This window comes from Megascapheus bottae, chromosome 6, assembly GCF_031878675.1.
Source record: "Megascapheus bottae isolate mThoBot1 chromosome 6, mThoBot2.hap1, whole genome shotgun sequence".
In the NCBI taxonomy this organism is placed as follows: domain Eukaryota; kingdom Metazoa; phylum Chordata; class Mammalia; order Rodentia; family Geomyidae; genus Megascapheus; species Megascapheus bottae.
In genome coordinates this window covers 18,635,438-18,652,680 of record NC_143514.1, presented here as the reverse complement: position 1 = coordinate 18,652,680, position 17,243 = coordinate 18,635,438, and the positions used below count along the sequence as shown (strand labels likewise).

Below are 17,243 nucleotides of genomic sequence, written 5' to 3'. Positions count from 1 at the left end.
CCCCCACCCGTCTTGGTTTTCCCCCCTTCCCTATCAAATTTCAAATATCCAAATACAAATAAATTCAATATATCAGATAACAAAGTGAGATACTATACCAATATGAGATAACCAAGGGACAGCAAAGGAGATGAGAGACAACATAGTACATTAAGGACAACAATCATTCGTTATATGGCTTTTGTTTCAATATCCTGGAGGTCCTTTCAATTAGCTTCACATTATATGTCCTTATGTATCAAGATTTTGCTCTATTGCAAATCTCTGCTAGTAGAGCCCAAGGTTTCTACTGATTATGACGAATGAGGGAAACCATTGAGCCTAAGTTCCTTTGAGTCTGGCTTACTTCACTTAATATGATTTTTTCTAAGTCTTTCCATTTCCTAACAAATGGGGCGATGTCATTCTTTCTGACAGCAGCATAGAATTCCATTGTGTACAAATACCACAACTTGTTGATCCACTCATCAACTGAGGGACTAAACCTATATTTTTTGTAGAGAAATTCCAGCTAACAGCTGGGCGCTGGTGGCTCACACCTAAAATCCTAGCTACTCTGGAGGCTGAGAGCTGAGGATCTTGAATTAACCACCAGAAAACCAGAGTGGTGCTGTGGCTCTAAGTGGTAGAGTATTAACCTTATTAACCTTGAGCTGAAGAACATAGGGACAGAACCCAGGCCCAGAGTTCAAGCCCTACAACCAACAACAACAAAAAGAAAGAGAGACAGAGAGAGAGAGACAGAGAGAGAGAGACAGAGAGAGAGAGAGACAGAGAGAGAGAGACAGAGAGAGAGACAGAGAGAGACAGAGACAGAGAGACAGACAGAGAGACAGAGACAGAGACAGAGACAGACAGACAAAAAAGAAAAGAAATTCCAGCTAAGGCCAGGTATGGTGATACACACCTGTAATCCTGATGCTTGGAAGGCTGAGATAGGAGGATTAAAATTTGAAACGAGCATGGGCTATGTAGTGAGATCTTTTCTCAAAGAACAAAGAGAGAAGGAGAATAAGACAAAAAGAGAGGAAGGAGAGGGAAAGGAGAGTGAGAAGAAATGGAAAGAAAGAAGCAAGAAGAAAGAGAGGGAGAAGAAAAAGGTGATGGGAAGGGAGATAGAAGGAGAGAGAGACACACAGAGAAGAGACTTGATAGAAGAAAAAACTCTAGTTGTTAATTAATAGATCTGCTTCCTTTCACTTATCTGTATTTTCTAAGTTTTCTGCATTAAAGCCATGCCGGTGGGAGTTAAGAAAGAGTTTGTTATTCCAAATAGCAAGAGGCAGGCAGGCTCTACCGGCAGGCAAGGACTACAGGGGGGATGGTTAATTGAAGGCACCCAGTACCATCCCCTGGGAATCACTTAGATCGAGGGCTGCAGGAAGCAATCTCTACTTGATTCCTGAAGATTTTCCTGACCCTTGGATCCCCAGCTCCGGCTCCTTCTCATTGAGCTCCCATGAGGAATTTTCCTGAATCTGGGCAGTGTCTTCCAGGAGTTGGAGCCTGGGAGGGGGAGGGACTCACTGTCTCATGAAGCGTGGTCCTCTGGAAGGCCCAGGTGAAGCTCATGGTGGCGTTCTCCTCAATGGTATAGGTGTAGGACTGTTTGCCTTTGGTGCCTTTCCACGTTTCCACAGGAGTATTAGTCCTGGAATTCACGCCCTGAACGCAGGACAGATCAATGGGTAAGGCACGATGGCTGAAGGAGGAGAGGCGGCCATACTGTTGCCATCCCATGGACCAACCCAGTGGGCAGACCCAAGTTTGGGATGTATGTTAGTGAGGACAGAGGCTCACATGGATATTGGTAATGATGAAGGATTATGGCTTGTGGTCAGCCTAGGCAGAAAGTTAATGAGATTCTACTTCAACCAGTGAAAAGCTGGGTATCCTGGTAGTGGTGCATGCCTGTCATCCCAGCTATACGGGAAGCACAAATAGGAGGACTGAGGCCCAGTCTAAGAAAAAGCAAGACCCTATTTTAAAAGTATCAAAAGCACCAGGCACTGGTGGCTCAGGCCTGTAATTCCTAGATACTCAGGAGACGGAGATCTGGGAATTGAGGTTCAAAGCTAGCACCACCGGGCAGATAAATCTGAGGGCTTCTTATCTCCAATTAACCAGCAAAATGTTGGATGTGGAGGTGTGGCTTAAGTGGTAGAGCACCAGCCTTGACCGTAATAAAAAGAAAAAGAACAAAAGCTGAAGATGTGGCTGGTGATAGAGCCCCTGTCTAACAAATATGAGGCTCTTGAGTTCAAACCCCACTACCATGAAATAAACAAACAAACAAACAAATAAATAAATAAATAAGTGTGGTGTTTCTGGGCTTTCTTTTCTCCTAGGGACTCACTACAAGCCGGATGTGTATTATCTTGACTTCCCATAGGGTAGGTAGGACCAGCCCTCCTGTGGGAGCCCCACAGCCAGCAAAGAAAGGAGAACATACCACCATGAAGTAGAGTTCACAGTTCACAGAACAGATGGTCTCAAAGACAAACGTGATCCTGGCCACTTCTTTATTCTCTGTGTCTGCCATCACCGACTGTGGAGGTCTGGGGGGTGGGGTGGGGTGGCAAAAGTTAAAGACTGGTTTCCTGGTTCCCTAGACCAAACTGTGTTTACAGAGAAGCACAGACAACCTCTCAGGAAAGGGCCAGTTGAGGGACAGGAAGGAGTAAAGACTAAGTCCAGCTATGCCTCCTGGTTATGGGACCTTGACTTAGCCAGGATGAAGCTTTCTCAGCTGTAAAGAAAGTGGAAATAAAGCTGGACACAGGTAGCTCACATCTGTAAACCCACCTATTGAGAGCTGAGAATCAAAGTTCAAAGCCAGCCCCAGGCAGATAAATCTGAGTGACTCATCTCAGCTTGAGCAGAAAAAGCCAGCACAACAGGGAGTGCAACGCCAAGAGTCAAAGTCCCAGTACACATATGTGTATGCATGTGCGTGCACACCCCCCCCCACATAAACAACAGTGGGTAAATCATCCTGGAAAGCAACTAAGAAAGTATGTTAACATCTTGGTTACCCCGGCCGAATCACCACTGTGCTCCCATGTCTTCTGGAATGATATCTAAAATAAAGAGAAGCCAGGTACTGGTGGCACTTCCCCATAATCCTAACTACTCAGGACACTGAGATCTGAGGATCACAGTTCAAAGCCAGCCAGGGAAGAAAAGTCCATAAGCATCGAATCTCCAATTAAATATAAAAAAGTGTAAAAGTAGGGGCCGGGAGTTTGGCCTAGTGGTTAAAGTGCTTGCCTAGCATGCATGAAGGCCCGGGTTCGATTCCTTGGTACCACATACATAGAAAAAAGCTGGAAGTGGTGATAAGGCTCAAGTGGTAGAGCTCTAACATTGAGAAAGTCCAAGGACAGTGCTCAGGCCCTGAGCTCAAGCTCAGGACTGGCAAAAAAAAAAAGTGTAAAAGTAGAAGTGTGTCTCACGAGGTACAGCTTCAGTCTTGAATAAAAAAAACCAAGAGAGTATGCAGCCCTGAGTTCAAGCCCCAGAGTATCAAACATTCAATTCAGAGCTCAACTTTCTCCGAAAGCTCTGAAAGGCTCAGTCCTCTCCCACATTCCCAGTATGTAGGTTTTGGCATGGTTGTTGCAGTGGGCTTCCTCTTGGTTTTGTAGTCCTCACCTGAATCCTGGCACAACCAGAGTGAGAATCATAAAGTCATTGTCCGAGGCTCCAACAGCTGTATAAATGTGATCACCGGCCACCTCCCAACCTGGAAAGGAGAGGAAAGGGTTAACACTCTTATGTTCTTTTATGCAGGCCAATTATGTACCAGTAAATAAATCATTTAACATACCCCGCTAGATAAAGACCCTGAAGCTCTGAGTAAGACCTTAAGGACATGTATAGCCATTTCTCTATTCTCTGTTTCTGTTTCTGAAACTAAGGGTTTTTGGTTTTGTTGGTGTTGATGATGATGTTACTTTGTTGGTTCTGGGGCTTGAACTCCAGACCTGGGCAATGTCCCTGAGTTTTATGCTCAAGGCTAGTACTTGACCTAGGCAACCACTGGCTTTTTTGGTATTTAATTGGAGATAAGGGTCTCATGGACTTTCCTACTTAAGCTGGCTTTGAACCACAATCCTCAGATCTCAGTCTCCTAAGTAGCTAAGATTACAAGCATGAGATACTGGTGGCTGGTTGAAACTAAGTTTTTGCAGAGCATATGCCCATAAGGAGTGGAATTTTCAGAGGGATGCATAACATGATGAGCTGGTTTTTCTCAGATCTCCTCATGCTAAACAAATGTGAACTTGGAAGAGTCCGCGTTGGTGCTGGGAGTGACAGCTCACAGTGAGGGGAGAGGTCTCACCTGTCAGGCCCTTGTACTCAAAGTTGATCCCACTGAGCACTGTCGTTTCCATGTTCGTGGGCAATGTATTCCACCATTTGTATTCAAATCCCACAGCAGGTTCTGTACCAGCTGGACAATGGGTACAATCTGCAGAAGCGCAAATCTATCATTCAGTAGGAAGCCTGTGCCCACTCTGTACCTAGAAAAAGCTGGAAGTGGTGCTGAGGGTGAAGTGGTAGAGCTCTAGCCTTGAGAAAGTCCAAGGACAGCACTCAGGCCCTGAGTTCAAGGCCCAGGACTGGCAAACAAACAAACAAACAAAAAAAACCCTTCAGTGTTCTAGGGGCTGGTGGTTTATGCCTGTAATCCTAGCTACTCAGGAGGCTGAAATCTGAGGCTCACAGTTCAAAACCAACCTGGACAGGAAAATTCATGAGACCCTTATCTCCATCTACCTACCAGAAAGCCTGTAGAGATATGGCAGAGGGACATCCTTGAACTAAACAAAAGCTAAGAGAGTCCAGGTTTCATACCAGCATTTAAAAAAATGTAAATGCATCTTCTAACCTGATGGGTGAGGTTTACCTTGTTATCACATTATCATTAAAATATCCAATTAATAAGTATACAAAGGCTCCCATCCCCACAACAAATCCATTCTTTCTTTCTTTCTTTCTTTCTTTCTTTCTTTCTTTCTTTCTTTCTTTCTTTCTTTCTCTCTCTCTCTCTCTCTCTCTCTCTCTCTCTGTCTCTCTCTCTCTGTCTCTCTCTCTGTCTCTCTCTCTGTCTCTCTCTCTCTCTCTCTCTCTCTCTCTTTCTTTCTTTCTTTTTTTTTGATGCTGATCCTGGAGCTTGAACTCAGGGCCTGAGTTTAGTCTCAGAGCTTTTCTTTTCTTTCTTCTTCTTCTTCTTTTTTTTTTTTTTTCGCTCAAGGCTAGAGCTCTGACACCAGAGCCATGACTCTTTTGGTAGTTAATTGGAGATAAGGGACTCATGGACTTTTTGCATCTGCTGGCTTCAAACTGCAGGGCCCAAATCTCAGCCTTCTGCGTAGCTAGGATTACAGGCATGAGTCACCAGCACCCAGATCCACTCCATTTTTGTACCATGGTATATAGATTGTGCCAAAGTGGTCATCTAAGCTCCCAAATCTAGTTAGCACCTGCCATGCACAGGAAGCCTCTGTTAGGATGACTCAAATGCATGCACAGAAGCAACGAAGAGGAAGACAGGGAGTTGTTAAGGTGGATTCCAACCTACAGGCACAGCCATCCTTGACCTCTCTTCTCCTATACCTGGTCTCAGGTATAGGAGGATGGCTACAATGCCAGGAATGGGCACAGGGTGGTTACCAGAGCCATTGGAGTACCAGCCGTAAGGGCAGGGCTCGCAGGTGCTGTTGTTGGTTTTGAAGAAGCCTGGATTGCAGGGAGGACAGTGGGTCTTCACCCCAGAGGCAGGCAGCTTCACTGCCCCCTCCAGGTCCTCGCCACAGATTTTCGGCTTGGCCCATTTGTACATAAGCTGCGTCTGCAAAAATGAATTAGGCACAGTTCAGCCTAAGTGAGATTCATTTCTGACTTTCACTAGAGGGTGAAAACTCCAGGATAGAGAGCTCGGGAACTTTTGTGTGCTGGTACTAGGGCTTGATCTCAGGACCTGAGTACTATTTCTAGGTTTGTCTGCTCAAGAATGGTGCTCTACCGCTTGAGCCATAGTTCCACTTCCAGCTTTTTGGTGGTTCATTGGAAATAAGAGCTCTCATAAACTTTGCAGCTGGGGTTGGCTTTGAACCTCAATCCTCAGCTCTCTTGAATGGCTAGGATTACAGGCATGAACCACCATGTCCTGTAATTTCCATCTTTTAATGGAAGCATTCAATGCAGAAGCAGGAAAGAAAACTAGCATTCTTTTTTTTTGCCAGCCTAGGTCTTGAACTCAGGGCCTGAGCATTGTCCTTGGGCTTTCTCAAGGCTAGGGCTCTACCACTTGAGCCACAATACCACATCTGGCTTTTTCTGAGTATGTGGTAATGAGGAATCGAACCTAGGGCTCTATGTATGCTAGGTGAAGAAAGCTAGCATTCTTTTCATTTGGCCCTCAGTTCAAGTCAGATACCCATATAAGTGACAATGGGTGCCAGGACAAGTGAACAAAGCCCCTGCCCCTTTCATTCCAGATATGATGTCACACGGAGGAGAGGGAACCTAGGCCTTTCATTTGGGCTCCCCCCGCCACCCCAGCCCAGCCCTTCCTCCCAGAGTCCTTGGCATTTTTTTTTCTTTTTGTCACAGAATCTCACTAAGTAGCCCATAGTGGTCTGGAACTTTTGTTCCTTCTCAGCCTCTCCAGTGCTGGGATCAGAGATGAGTACCACTTGTATCTAACCTTATCCTGGCCCAAATCCTGTGAATTTCAAGCAGGAAATTTTACTTGGACCATCCCTTAAGGCAAAACAGCAAATTCAGTGAGTCCAGGGGACTGCAGTCCTTGCCCCTGAAAAACCACTGCAGCCCAGTGAGGTGGCAGGCACAATCATAGCAGCAGCAGAACCAGCGGGTTTCTTCCAGGCAGAACACCTGGCTGATGCACCTCAGGGTGCACCCCTCAGGCACAGGCCTTCGTGGGCCTCCTCTGAGCCACGTACTGTGGGCCTAAACCAGCATCTCCAGGCCCCACCACCGTAGGGAAGGAACAGACATTCGGATTCTAGGAAACAGAGTACACAACAGAATGGAAAGGCCTTGGCCTGAGCCAGGGAGAGGAGAGAATAGGGCAGAAAGGAGGAAAGCAAACCATACTCAAAGAAATATTAGACCTAGTAAGGAGAAAAGGAGAGGAATTCATTGTCCAGATAAGATGAAGAAAATGAAAATAAGCTGGGCACCAGTGGCTACTGCCTGTGATCCTGGCTACTCAGGAGGCTGAGATCTGAGGATCATGGTTCAAAGCCATGGTATGAAAAGTCCTTGGATTCCATTTTCAACTAACCAGCAAAAAGCCAGGTTAGAAGGATGGTTCAAGCACCACCACAAAGCTGGAAGTGAGAAATGGATGGACCTACAACAAACTATGTTAAGGGAAGTAAGCTAAGTTCATAGAGCTAACTGGTGCATGTTTTCTCTCATATGCAGAAGCTAGACATGATAAATTATATAGGACTCTAGGCATTCACACACAGTGAGACCAAAGAAGGATACTCTTAGGGGAGGAACACAAAAACGTGATGTTTATGTGCCTCTAATCATATAAAACAATATTAAAATGACACTCTAGGAAATGGAAACAAGAGGTAACTGTGAAGAATAATTAGTACTAAGAATCAGACTTGGTCTCATGTGAAGGGGAATTCAGGCAGCCAGCCACCAAAAACAATCGTGGTAGCCATGTATTGTACATAGTACTGGCTGCAGAATCCTGACTCCTAATCTTGAGAGATACAGATAGTTCGTGAGGATGTCTAGCTGGAGACTGATCCTGCCTCTTGCATCTTCTCGTCCACCCCTCTTTACTAGTGCTGGTCCCCAGACGCACAGACATTGGATTCGGTTACTTTGTATTAGGCCACAGAGACAATATAATAAAGCAAATGCAAGTCTCAGTCAGCTCTAAGTCCCCACACTAGTTGTACCTCCCTGGACACAGGCACACAAGTGCTTTGTGAACAGGGTGCTAATGGCCCATGCCTGTAATCCTAGCTACTCATGAGGCTGAGATCTGAGGCCTAGGGTTCAAAGCCAGTTGGAACAAGAAAGTCTGTGGCACTCATCTCTAATTAACCAGAAAAAAAGGTGGAAGTGGAGCTGGTGGAGGGCTGGCCTTGAGCAAAAACAGCTAAAGGAGTCAGAACCCAGCCCCTGAGTTTAAGCTCTAATATCAAGACACATTCTTTCTCTCTGTCTGTCTGTGTCTGTCTGTCCGTGTCTCTGTCTGTCTCTCTCTCTCTCTTTCATACACACACACAACCACCACCACCACCACCACCACCACCACCACCACCACCACCACACACATACACTGGGGGGTCTGGGGAGCCTGAAGCTCTCTCCCTGGAGAAGGGAGCCTGTGCAGACAAGCAGGCAGTACCCAGCAGCTAACGCAAGCAAAGAAAAAAAATGAAGTTTTTTTTTTCTTTTTTAAATATAGTATATGTGGAAACTCAGATAAACGAGGCAAGCACAAGTTTCTGACCTTCAAGTGAATGAAGCTGTCTCATTCCCCCCCCCCCCCTTCATTGGCCCTGGGGTCACCACATAGGTCGTGAGAGTTGTTATCTTGTGTTATCTTGATGCTGGCTTTTCTTTTTTTTTTTGGATTTATTTTTTTATATTTTTTATTGTAATTAATAAAGGGTTACATGATATTTGTCAGATAGAAGGTGCATTAATTCACATACATTGATACCCTTTCACATATCTTGGTACCCATCACCCTCCCCCCCACCTATCACCTACCCCCTGTCTTGGTTTTCCCCCCTTCCCTATCAAATTTCAAATAACCAAATACAAATAAATTCAATATATCAGATAACAAAGTGAGATACTGTAACAATATGAGATACCCAAGGGACGGTGCTGGCTTTTCTGATCCCTACACAGCTTTGGTAATGCTCAGAGGAGCAGGAGACAGTCTACCAGGGGCATAGGAGCTCCAAGAAGGACCACCCACCTCTCCGTTGGCATCACAGGCTGTGTGTGTGTAGAAATAATCTTTGTCTGTGCAGGCTGGACGAACCTTGCAGGAGGAGGATCCTTTTTCTAAATTGCCAAAGCAAGAAATAATATTAGACATTATAGAAGAAAATGAGGCTTGTGCTGGGGCTTGAACTCAGAACCTAGCTGCCTTAAAAAGTCTCATAGATGTCCCTGCCCAAGCTGGCTTCAAACCCCTCTGCAGGGTGGTTTCTACTTGGCCTGGATCCTGCTTACACGGCTCTGCCCCTCTCCCAGGTGATGCTGGGAAGTTGCTGGTCCTGCCTGGTAGCTTTTAAGGTGGCTCCACTGCAGGCTAGCATGGAGGATGTGTACCTGGAAACTAAAATAGCATCAGGCAAGTTAGCTCCTCCAAATCCAGCCCCCTGAAACCAGACGAATTAGTAACCCATGAAGCTGAGTTTTCTACTCCTTACAGGTTGAAGTAAAACATAGGAAAGCTGAAGACATTGCTTTTAGACATTCTTGTTTTGTTTGTAACCTAAGCTGGCCTGGAATTCATGATTCTTCTGCCTTTGCCTCCTGAGTGCAGAAGTATGCCACCATGCCCAGCTGCTTTGAAACTTTTATTCTAAGCCTTTTTCTGAATGCTCTTATCATGTACCTTGAATGAAGAAAGCCTTCCACCTTTGAAATTTTTAATTTCCTTGCACTCCATTTTTGGTTCTTTCGCACATTCCTCTGCCAGCACTGTCTTTACCCTTGGCCTGTGTCTGCTGAGAAATGCCAACTATCACTTCTCTTTCCCCGTGTTCTCCTTATGTTTATGCTAGGGCTACTCTGTACTTCAGTCAACCCTATGGTGTATTCCATAGGAGCTGTTTCAATGACTTCCCCTTTAAAGCAATGTATTTCACCTGTTTTGCTTTTGTTGTTGTTGTTTTTGAGGTAAAGTCTTTAATGTAACTCAGGCTGACCTGGAACTCTCTGTTCTTCTTGCCTCAGGTTCCCAAGTGCTGGGAATGCATACATGTACCAACATGCCTAGCTTAGAAACCTTTCTGAAAATCTGATTTTGTTACCTGGTATATTGTATATATGTTTATTTGTTTATTGGAAATAAGGAAGGAAAGGAGGGGAAAACAAGATGATTGAGAAGGTCTGGGGGAAAGGAAACGGGGACAAAAGCATGAGAAGGGGTATCAATGTGCGAGAAGTAATGCACCTACCACCTGACGAATGTAACTGTAACCCCTTATATATTATCTCGACAATTAAAATAAAAGTTGTTTCTTCTTATGAATTATGCATAATTCATGCAAGTAAAAATTTAAAAATTTCCATGGAAATTCATTTTCTGCAGAACAAAAAATTACATTGCTTTCTAAGGTACACATCCTAACATCCTACTGCTGCTACAATTAGTTCTATTATGAATACCATTTCCCCAGCAGATAAGCCTTTTCTAATGATGAGAACATCTCTTTTTTATACATTATCTGACAGGCAGCATGACATTGTGGAATGAAATTTTTTAGCTAGGCAGATCTAGGTTTGCATCAGCTTCTTCATTTAGCAGCTGTGCCATTTGAAGCAAATTGCTTAACTTCCTTGAGTCTCAGTCCTCTTCTCATCTGGAGAGCAGGAACAATAACATCTAGCCTTGGTGGAGTCAGTAGGTGCTGGTGCATTATTAATAGGTACTCACTAAATGATAGTAGCTATATTTATTATGTTTGCAAATGGTTTTTATTTGGGAACTGTCATAGTAGATTTAATAATAAAAGTTTCTTCCCCTCCCTTTCTTTTTTTTTTGTACCAGTAATAGGGCTTGAACTCAGGACACTACCCTTTGCTCAAGGTTGGTGCTCTACCACTTGAGCCACAGCTCCACATCTGGCTTTTTGGTGTTAACTGGAGATGAGAGTCTCATGGGGTTTCCTGCATGGGCTGATTTTTGAACCATGATTCTCAGATCTGTAGCCTCCAGAATAGCTAGGATTTTAGGTATGCTTGGCCCGAGAAGCTTATGTTCAACAGATCTTTTTTTCTTTTTCTTTCTCTCTCTCTCTCTCTCTCTCTCTCTCTCTCTCTCTCTCTCTCTCTCTCTCTCTCTCCCTCCCTCCCTCCCTCCCTCCTTCCCTCCCTCCCTCCCTCCTCTCTCTCTCTCTCTCTCTCTCTCTCTCTCTCTCTCTCTCTCTCTCTCTCTCTCTCTCTCTCTCTCTTTCTATCATTTTGTAGGTCATGGGGCTCAAACTCTGGGCCTGGGCATTGTCCCTGAGCTCTTCAGCTCAAGGCTAGTGCTCTACCACTTGCACTAAAGCACCACTTCTGGTTTTTTGGTAGTTAGTTGGAGATAACAGGCTCGTGGACTTTCACGTCCAGGTTGGCTTTGAACCAAAATCTTCAGATCTCAGTCTCCTGAGTAGCTCAACAGATCCTTTCTTTTTTTCAAGTGACTTTCCAAATGGAGCATTCCCTCATTCCAGCCTCGTTAGCCCATTTCTCCATCTCTTTTGTCTCTGTCTTGTTAAGTTGGGCAAGAAGGGACTACAGGCTGAGAAACAGCTGGGATTTTCTCAGCTCATTTACTTAGTTAACAAGCAGAGACTCAGTTCAACAGAGAGGGATGCTGGGATTCTTGCTGGTAATCAGCATGGCCAGAAGAGATTCGGGAGGAGATGCTAAAAACGTGTCAATTCCTAAGGCTTGTGTGTCAGGCCCAGCAGAGCATAAGTCACAGGGTAGAAAATGCCTTCTGCACAAACATCTTCCTCTGCTTGTCAAATATTTGCTCAATGTACGTGCTAGTGCCAGGTCTTAGCAAAACTATCCAGTTGTTTACACACCAACCAGTGTGAAATGTTTCAATAAATGATTAACCCAGATGTAGAAACAGACCTCACTTGGCTTGCTTGGGTTTCACCAAGGGGACTGGTCAAGTTTCAAAGAGGGGCCAAGGTGGATGGTTGACTTAGTGACAAGTGACTTGAATAGCCTGGGCCTTGGGCAGAGTTGTCAGAGCCTAACATTTATCTCAGGGGAGCCCAACCCCTCTTTCTGCACCTCTCTTCTCCTGTCAATGTCTCCTCTGTACTTCAGAGAGAACAGTGTTCTCCCTTGGACCCATTTTATCAAAGGAAAACATTTCCTTTGAGGACTTAAGGACTTAATGAATACAAGACCCAGCTCCAATACCACCTCAGACCTGTCTAGACTTTTCATAATTCATTCATTAATGGAGAATTTGTTCCCACATCATTCCCTGAGTAATAACACTCATTATAAAATGTCACACTCATTATAAAATTCTCCAGCAGTGACTTTTCAGTATGGCCTATACCAAGGGTATTTTCACTTTAAAAGAGGGATGGGGATTGGTGCTGTGGCTCAAAGTGGTAAGGCCTCGAGCTGAAGAGCTTAGAGACAGTGCCCAGGCCCAGAGTTCAAGCCCCCAAACATAGTCCCCCCCTCAAAAAAAGAGGGGTTATCTACCCAGGCACCAGTGGCTCATGCCTGTAATCCTAGCTACTCGGTAGGCTGAGATCTGAGAATTAGGTATGAAGTCAGCCCAGGCAGTAAAGTGATACTTTTCACCAATTAATCACCAAAAAAGCCTGAAATAGAGCTGGGGCTCAAGTGGTAGATCACTAGCCTTGAGCAAAAGAAGCTAAGGGACAGTGCCTAGGTCCTGAGTTCAAGATCCAGAACCAGTGTACACACATACCCCAAAGAATTAGTGAGTATGAATTAATAGAGTGAATCAATAGGATGAATTAGAATTAACTAATATGAATTAACTAATATGCCAGACCCCTCTCTAAATCCTCCACCGTGTTATTCATTCCTCACAAGAAAACACGTAGAAATTTTTTTGTCATTTTATTTTAGACAAAGAAATTGAGGCACAATCATTTCTAGGTTTTTCATCTAAGATGATGTGTAGAAACTGGGGCATAGACAAGTCATGTGCCTAACACATCATAGTGAGTGAGTGGCAGGACAAGAACTTGAAGTTTATGCTCTTAAAACTCTATCATACCACCAGGCACAGTGGCTCATGCCTGTAATTCTAGCTACTCAGGAGGCTGAGATCTGGGGATCAAGGTTCAAAGCCAGTCCAGGCACAAAAGGATCTGAGACTCTTATCTCCAGTTAACCTTGAGAAAATGGGAAGCAGTGCTTGGCTCCTGGGTAGAGTGGTAGCCTTGAGCTGAAGAGCTCAGGGACAATGCCCCCAGGCCAAATTCAAGCTTCATGAACGCCCCCCCCCAAAAAAAATTCCATCATACCTATTGGAAAATAGATCACCAGCTAGGTGCCCACATTAGTGGCTCACACCCATAATCCTAGCTACTCAGGAAGCAGAGATCTGAGGATCAAGGTTTGAAGCCCATGTAGGCAAAGTCAGTAGACTCTTATCTTCAAGTAACCAGCAAAAAGCCAGAAGTGGAGGGATGGCTCCAGTTGTAGAACACTAGACTTGCGAAAACAGAACAAAACAAAACAAAAAACTAAGGAAGAATGAAAGGCCCAGAGAAGCTCCAAAGTCGATCTCCCAAAATATGGATCAATAGTATTAATACTTCACATAGCTTATGACCAGATTTTAGGTAGCAATGAAAAAACATGCTTCCAGTCAGACTTTTGCCCATCTCTCTCTCCTGTAAGTCTCCAGACTACTCCAAGGCAGTATCAGTCTTCTTTATACTCTGTACCCAGCAATAATGCCTAAACTATGCCTCTGCCAAAAGGCGCATGGTCTCCTTGATATGTGGTATTAGATCCAAACAGTACAAGAGCGATGACTCAATATTCGGGTACCCAAGGTTATGGACATGGTCTTCAAGATATAAATGTAACTACATAGACATAAAAATCTATGATGGGATATATACTCTATACACATAATGTTTTATTACATAGATTAATATGTATCTATGACATACAAACCCTCAGCTTAATTTTAATTATGTTCTAAAATCTATGTGCCAGTGATTGCATATAGAGATTCCCTTCTTGAATACTTGTTTATTAAACATGACATTTGAAATATGATGTAAAAATCAGTATTAATAAACCCTTTTTAAAAAAATGCCTCTGCCGCTAGACATTCTCTTCTTCCAGGTCAGTCCAGGTCAGATCACTTTTCAGCTTAATGGCATGCTGCCACAAACTCACGATCCTCCAACTTCAGCTTCCTTACTTCTGAGATTAGAGGCATGTGTCACTCTGCCCAACACTATCTTAAAATTCTTTAATGGGAGTCAGGAGTGTGGCCTGGTGGTAGAGTGCTTGCCTAGCAAGCATGAAGCCCCATTCCTTGGCACCACTTACACAGAAAAAGCTGGAAGTGGTGCTGTGGCTCAAGTGGTAGAGTGCTAGCCTTAAGAAAGCCCAAGGACAGTGCCCAGGCCCTGTGTTCAGTCCCCAGGAATGATGAAAACAATTATTTAATGGTTTCCACTGATAATATCAAATCCTATTTTTAAAAATGTAGATTAACATGTAATAATTATACATTTATGGGAATGGTGCATTATTTTATTACAGATAAGATGTATATTGATCTAATCAGAATAATTAGAATTTCCATCTTCTTAACATTTCTTCTATATTTTAGATTCTTTATAAAATATGTAGTAGAGCATTGTGAAGTGCATTCTGCTGTGGAATGCTAGACTTCTTCCTGTGTAATTGTGCTTGGGTACCTATTATCTGTTACTTTCCCTCACTCTTTCAACATCTAGTAATCAGTATTCTACATTCAGATGAATTTATAAATTTTTAAGCAAATAGACAGACAGCTAAATACTCTGGTCCCTGACTACCTCTGAACCTTGAATATTGCTTCTGGCTCCTTAACCTCTAGCCAGGCTTATTTCCTGAACCTTCTGATCTCAACTCACACTGCCCCCACCCCTACTACCTCCTCCTTCTATTACCTCACTGATTCATCTTGCCGGAAGCAGCTAGGGAAGTCCCTCCTTCTCTCCCTTGTCCTGCTTCCACAGCACACTCCACCCAGCACTTCTAGCCCAATTCTTACTGGAGAGTGGACAGGCTGAGCCCCACGCCTCCAGGTCACTTGGTATTACACAGAATAGTGGCTATGCTTACCCTTGAGCCACCCACTCCATTTTATAAACAAACAGCTTTGACCTCCATTAAAAAGGACACCATTTTGAGTATAAGTAGCAAGGCAGAATGACCCTAGGTTTTATTTATAAACAAGTCAACAGTCATCATCTGCCAGCACCCCATGAGGCTCAAACTGAAAAATAGCTCGTGCCTAATAAATAATTACATCTGGAACATATCAGGTCATAGTAGACACAGGAGATACATGAGCTTCTCAATCACACCTGATGCCACCCCCTCAACTGGAACTACAGAGGAAGGAGCACCCCAAGATTAGGATATGACAAACCTTCTGATCCACTACCTGATTATTTGTCATAAGGTTTGCTCAGGAAAATTGCCACAGTCCCCAGCTCCAGCTGGAACATGTAGCTAGCTTCCAACTGACACCCCAAACTACCTGTTACCTGGTCCTGCATTTGATAACTCTGTGCACTGAACAGCTCCACACCTGGTCTGTGGAACATAATGTACACAAACTTATCTGTTCCCCTATAGGGAAGTTTCTTTGAATGTATTTCATCTCTCTATCTGTGCCTTAAGTATGGTCCCTTTGAACCCAGTAGCCTCTGTAACCCTTTCATAGTCATTCAGTAGCTATATATGTATTTTGTTGCATGAAACATAAAGTGTGGTCCGGGGGGTGGGGAAGGGAAATGGGGACAATAAAATGAGAAGGGGTATCAATGTGTGTGAAGTAATGCACCTTCTATCTGATGAATATAACTGTAACCTCTCTATTAATTACAATAAAAAGTGTTGTCTGAGAGCTAATATTGTTAATTAAGATCAGAATAAAAAGGTCAAGTGATCTGGGTGCCAGCAGTGCATGCCTGTAATCCTAACTACTTAGGAGGCGGAGATCTAAGGATCATGTTTTGAAGCCGACCAAGGCAGGAAAGTCTATGAAACTTATCTATCATAAATTACACACACATATTCAAAAGAAAAAAAAGTGGGGTTCTGGAGGCTCATAATTGTAATCCTAACTACTCAGGAGTCTGAGATCTAAAGATCACAGTTTGAAGTCAACCTGAGCAGAATAGCTCTTGAATTTTTTACCTCCAATTACTCACTAAAAGGTGGAAGTATGGGGTAGAGCGCAAACCTGAACAGACTATGTGCTTTCCCCAGTTGCCCTTTTAAAGTTGTAGAATAAAATAAAACCTACTCGAGAGTTTGATGCCTGGAGTTCAAGACCTAGTACAGGCACACACCAAAAATAAAAATCAGGAAAAGAAATCAAGCCCTGTGTTTGCCATAGCCTTGGTTATCATGAAAATGAATTCAGTAGTATTTGGAGAATTAAAGCCATCAAAATTGCTAGGCACTGGTGACTCACATCTATAATCCTAACTATTCAGGAGGCTGAGATCTGAGGCTTCTTGTTTGAGGTTTGAAACCAGGTCAGGCAGGAAAGTCCAAGAGATTCTTATCTCCAATTAACCACCAAAAATAAAAATCCCCACAGGAAGTGGAGCTGTGGCTCAAGTGGTAGAGCTCCAGTCTTGAGTGAACAAGCTAACGGACAGTGCCCAGACTCTGAGTTCAAGTCCCCATATTGGCATGCACATGCACACACACACACACACACACACACCAACAAAATTGACAGTTTGTGGATTTACTATTATTCGAAAAAATCTGACAGTGCGTTTCTGACATGAACTTGCTTGTGACAGTTCCTGCACTTCTGTGTTCATAGAACCACATTTCTACTTTGCAGCAGAGGCCAGAGGACAGGAACTGGCTCTGAGCACAGCCCCACTCTCAGCCTGCTGGACACTCGGGATGAATGTGTACATGATGCAGATGCATACTGTACATGGATGAGTCTTCTGGCATTCTCTCCACGAATACTACATCCCACGCTCTTACTAGACTGCATTGTCCCCAGATACCCAAATGACCAGACAATGTGCTTTCCCCAATTGCCCATGTACCCTTTTAAAGTTGCAGAATAAAATAAAATAAAATATAATATGATAAAATGTGACTTTATGCTCCAGGCTAGAGAGAGAGCCAACGAAGTTACCATGATCTTTTAGTAAAGAATCACTTCCCAAAGGGGCAGATTGAAAAATGGGTGACAGAGCCAGGCGCAGTGGCTCACACCTGTAATC

The 17,243-nt window shown here is 43.9% G+C and overlaps 1 protein-coding gene across 5 annotated transcripts in view; it reads right to left on the bottom strand.

Moving 5' to 3' along the window:
• Window positions 1-17,243, bottom strand: part of Elapor1 (endosome-lysosome associated apoptosis and autophagy regulator 1) — a 75,159-nt gene that overhangs the window by 12,941 nt on the left and 44,975 nt on the right. For all 5 annotated transcript variants that reach the window (XM_090334335.1, XM_090334334.1, XM_090334332.1 and 2 more), the window contains 6 exons: window positions 8,996-9,084; window positions 5,680-5,857; window positions 4,346-4,474; window positions 3,655-3,745; window positions 2,453-2,558; window positions 1,528-1,665 (listed from right to left, as the gene is read on the bottom strand). In XM_090334335.1, coding sequence (XP_090190461.1) covers window positions 1,528-1,665; window positions 2,453-2,558; window positions 3,655-3,745; window positions 4,346-4,474; window positions 5,680-5,857; window positions 8,996-9,084 — 731 coding nt within the window. The remainder of the gene's footprint in view (window positions 1-1,527; window positions 1,666-2,452; window positions 2,559-3,654; window positions 3,746-4,345; window positions 4,475-5,679; window positions 5,858-8,995; window positions 9,085-17,243) is intronic.